General features: G+C 51.2%; 1 protein-coding gene across 1 annotated transcript in view; it reads right to left on the reverse strand.

The window, feature by feature from the left end:
* Positions 1–859: 859 nt before the first annotated feature.
* Positions 860–4,679, reverse strand: part of CRYBB2 (crystallin, beta B2) — a 14,993-nt gene continuing 11,173 nt past the window's right edge. Inside the window, exons 4-6 of the mRNA XM_012644148.1 lie at positions 4,144–4,276; positions 2,810–2,952; positions 860–1,124 (exon numbers count right to left, since the gene is read on the reverse strand). Coding sequence (XP_012499602.1) covers positions 956–1,124; positions 2,810–2,952; positions 4,144–4,276 — 445 coding nt within the window. The 3' untranslated portion in view covers positions 860–955. The remainder of the gene's footprint in view (positions 1,125–2,809; positions 2,953–4,143; positions 4,277–4,679) is intronic.

The following is a 4,679-nucleotide window of genomic DNA, read 5'->3' on the forward strand; positions in this document are numbered from 1 at the left end:
AAGAAATTGGATCCCTACTGGACACTATCCACAAAAATCAGCTCCAAAAGGAGGAAGAACTTAAATGTGAAGAGCAAAACTTTAAACCGTTAAGGAAAAAAAATACTATTGGAGCATATATGCATGACCTGGGGTCAGAAAGAATTTCTTACGGAAGACGTGAGAGGCCCAAGCCGTAAAGGAAAAGATTGTTGTTTAGCTACCTTAAAATTTAAAACTACATCAAAGAGCAGCAAAAACAGAGTGGAAAAAAGCTATACCCTGGGAGCAGATGGCTGCACTACATATAACCAACAAAAGATCCGTCCAGAGAGAGAACGTTTGGATAAGCCCATCTCATTCTCACCGTGATCTATTAGGGAGGCAACTATTCTTCTCCCATGTCCCCAAGGAGAAACGTCAAGGCTCCGAGAAGTAAAACAACTTACCTAGTCAATGTCCCAAAACAGCCACGTGAACCCAGGCCTGTCAAACTTGGGGACCCCACCTTCCTCCCCACGTGACCGCGTCCTCTCGAGCCTGGCTCCACTCAGGACTCTCTCAGCTCTGGGTCCTCGTCCTCAAGGAAGTGCTGAGCTGCGTGTGGATTCTTCAGTTATTGACAGTTGCCCCCGACCCCACGACGAACGAAGGGCACAGGAGTTGTGAGTCAGATGAAGAAACAGAGGCTCAGAGAGGTTGGGCAATGTGTACAAGGTCACACAGCAAGTAGCTGCAGAGTGGTAAGATTCAACGAGGGCCCTGTTGCCCCTACCCCTAGCCCAGACACTCGCTGATTCTCTCTGTCTCTCTGTCTCTGTCTCTGTCTCTGTCACACACACACCCCAGCTCCCCCTGGGAATAAAAGACCCACAGCACACAAGTTGCGAGTCACACTTTATTCACTCTTGGGAGGTCTGGAGGGATCCCGGGCAGCAGATCTGGCTCCTGGGAAGGAGGAACGGTGGGAGGCACACTAGTTGGAGGGGTGGAAGGCGCCACGCTGGTGCCACTGCATGTCACGGATGCGGCGCACAGACTGCACTTGGGGGTGGGGGGCCCCAAAGTCGCTGCTGTCCTTGTAGTCTCCCTTCTCCAGCAGGTACTGCAGTCCGCGGTAGCCGGGGTACTGGTAGCCGACCCACCTGCGGGGGCGGAGGGGAGGGGAGGGGAAACGGGGGGACGGAGAGAAGAGCGGGAAAGAGACAAGGAGCACCCATAAGCCGCTAGGAAGAAGATGAAGCCCCCCAACCATTGCACACTTCCTGAGGGCCAAGCTGGACTCCCCCTTCCACCCCGCCTTCTAACATTGAGCCTCTACTTTCTTCCTTCTCTTGATGGGGAGCTCACTGCCTCCTGAAGCAAATTTTGGCTGAAGGCCTGGTAGTTGGGTCAGAGAAAGGAGTGATCTTAAGCCCACTGAAACTTCGAGTGAGACAGGCCTCTTAACCACCTCTGTCCACTCCCGTCCCACCCCCCCTGCCCAGATGCATGGCCAAAGGAGTGTTGGGGAGGTTCCAGAGGCCTTCTATAATCCCCTCACCATTGGTCACTGACTCCTTTCAGCACCTGATGACAGTTATGGTCTTCTCCCCAGAAAACGTCACACAGCCCTGGCCTGCAAGGACCTGCCTGGCCAGCCTCTGTGGACACGCCCAGCTCTGTGGACATGCCCTACATCTCTGCACTCCAGCCACCACAGCCCTCGTGGAGTCCCTCAGACTCACCAGGCTGCTCCCACCACAGGGCCTTTGCACGTGCTGTTCTCTCTGCCTGGGATGCTCTTCCTTGCCCTCTTTGCTCCTGCAATTCCTACTCTTCCTGGAGATTTCAGCTCAAGAGTCTCTTCCTCAAGGCAGTAGCTTTGTGTGGATCTTAAATTATTAACGGTTGCCCCCTCTAGACTGTTGGCTACACAAAGCAGGTCTCTTTAATCTTCCTTCACATATTCAGCACCTAACACGGTGCCTGGCACATAGCAGTACTTGACAAATTAAATCGATGAATGGATTAATGAGTGAATGAAGGGGCATCTGAACACGGAACTTGGCACACTATTTTAGGAGCCTGACAAACCCCAAGAAGCCAGTGTGTGTGGCTAAACTTGCTTTCTTGGAGAGGGGAAGCCCTGATTTTTAGTGTTTGCCAATTTCCGTGGTGTAAACATTCCCGGTGTGGCTGATTGCAAGCTGCCAATGACTAATCGACCAGCTCACAACAATTCTGAAAATTCAAGAGCCGGCTCTTACGAGCTGCTATGAGCCCGCTCCAGCCCACCCCTGCCCAGAGCTCATCGGTGAACCCCTGTGGAATCCAGAGTTCTCACACTGAGAAATCCCTCAATGCTGACAGCCATGGTCTACGTGCCTCAGAAGTTTAATTCACCGAAAAATGACAGTCCTTGTTTCCAGACTCAGGAACTCATGCAGTCAAAGACAGCATGGGCTACACTCCTGCCTCTCACAGCTTTGTGAAGACTATTCAACTCATCCCCACCTTTCTGCCGCAACCGAATGTCCCCTCTGCCTCAAACTGCCCCGCTGACATACCCGACATACACATCCTGCTCACGCACTGGGGCTGAGGTTAAGGCCAAGGTTTCCCTGCTCCAAAAGCAAGGTATTGCCCCAAATGCAGCTCCGGATGGAACTTCAGGGGCTGCAAACCATATATGGGTGGTAACTTCCACCCACTTTCCAACGGGAAGATTGAGGTCTGGAGGGCACAGTGACGTGTGCGAGATCACCGAAGAGTTCAGGGCAGAGCAGGACTTGGGATCCCAGAGTCAGCCTTCGGAAGCAGGGCGAGGTGGAGCCGCACATGTACTTACGTGCCACTCTGCACCCGCACGGATGACACCTTCTCCTGGTAGCCGTGGGCATGGAAACTGGGCACGTCATCGTCTATGATTTCCATCTTCTTTCCCGTGAAGTTGGGGTTTTCATAGAGGATGATCTTGTGCTCTTGGCTGTCCTGTTGATGGGGGATGGGGGGAGTGAGTATGGGTGAGGGGCCCCAGAGGTGGGATCAGCATGCTCCACCCACGACCCCCTGCCCAGTACACCCACGACGTGTCTTTGACGGCTGTTGTTGGACAGCGGCCATTTGTTGAGTTTCTACTGGGCCGTTTTCATGCAACATACACTCTAAGATTCTACACTGCGGGGAATATTTGATTCTGAAATGTCATTTTCCCTCCCACAGCTCCTACTGCCTCTTTTATAAATGGCAGCGTGATCTACCCACCCACTCACCCACTCACCCCCTCCACACACACACACACACACACACTCTCTCTCCCCCTCTCTCTCTCTCTTATTGTGCCTCTAGTAGGCACTTGAGATATCTGGGGTTTTCTTTATCTCCACATCTCTTCTTATTCTCCTGTTCCTAAGACATTTTTCTTAGGTATCTCATTTCATCCTTTAAACAACTCTTATGCCATTTAGCAGATGAGAAGATTAAGGCTCAGAGAGGTAAAGTGACTTGCCCAAGGTCACACAGCTGGGACTAGGAGAGCCAGCATATGAATCCAAAACGGTGGGATGTTAATTCCAATGTTCTCCAATCTTCCATCAAGTTCTGGGAGCAACTAGATTAGGCTCGGTAGATTTGGGGGTGTAACTGAGCATTGCTGGGCCTTTCCCCCTTCCTGAGAATTTACACACTCTTAAGAATCCGGATTCGAGAAACACTGAAAGCTCACACTGGCATGAGTCTTGAATAAGAGCTAAATCACTGTTTCCTCCACTCCCAAACCCAGAATGTCTTTTAATATTTATAATGGCTACCATTTCTTGACCAATTGCTTTGTGACAGGAGGTGCACAACCCTGGGAGCACCACTCACATAGAACAGAATATGAACAGTGTCCCCTGGAGCATTTTGTCATCTTGTGGATGGATCCCCCTGGAGCTGTGCAATGTGACAACCCTCAAGCTAAGCACACTGGAATCTCAGGACAGTAGATACTAATATGCCCATTTTGCAGATGAAGAAACTGAGGCTGAGGGAAGTAAAATGACATTTGCAAGGTCACACAGTGAGGAGATCCTTTGCCAGTCAGAAGGGGCACAATGCCGGAGGTGAAGGTTCCCTCCTGGTCCCTGGACCTCTGGCTCTGAGGTGGCAAAGAAAGGAAGTAGGTGATAGGCAGGGGCTCACCACTTTGATGGGCCTCAGGGAGCTGAGGGAGTCCGTCCTGCGGCTGCTGGTCCATGAGTCCCAACGTGGGTACTCACCCTTCTCAAACACAAACTGCTCGCCCTTGCAGTTGGCTTGTTCATAGCCCACCCAGCTGCAAGGAAGACAGAGAGAGAGGCGGCAGGTCAGTCTCACTCCGAGTTTCCTGTGGCAGAACTGTGGCTACTCACTGTGGCCCCAGGATTCACTCTTGCCTAGCCCAGCAAGAAGGACTAGCCCCATCTAAACCCAAACACAGCAAATCCAAGTGCAGAGTCACCTCGCTTATCCAGAACTCAGTGCTACGCTGCCTTCAACCATCTGGAACACAATTCAGAAATAAGAAGGAAGTCCCAAAGACTGCCCAGCAACACATGTCGATATATAGACCCCATGCCTCAATGCTAATAGTATGCTGGTAAATTAATAACCAATAAAAAAAAAAAAAAAAAATCCTGATATGTAGCATCTGCCAATTTCCATGGTGTAAATGCTCCCACCATGGCAGATGCAACACC

The sequence above is a fragment of the Propithecus coquereli genome, unplaced genomic scaffold, assembly GCF_000956105.1.
Source record: "Propithecus coquereli isolate 6110/MARCELLA unplaced genomic scaffold, Pcoq_1.0 Scaffold206, whole genome shotgun sequence".
Taxonomy (NCBI): Eukaryota; Metazoa; Chordata; class Mammalia; order Primates; family Indriidae; genus Propithecus; species Propithecus coquereli.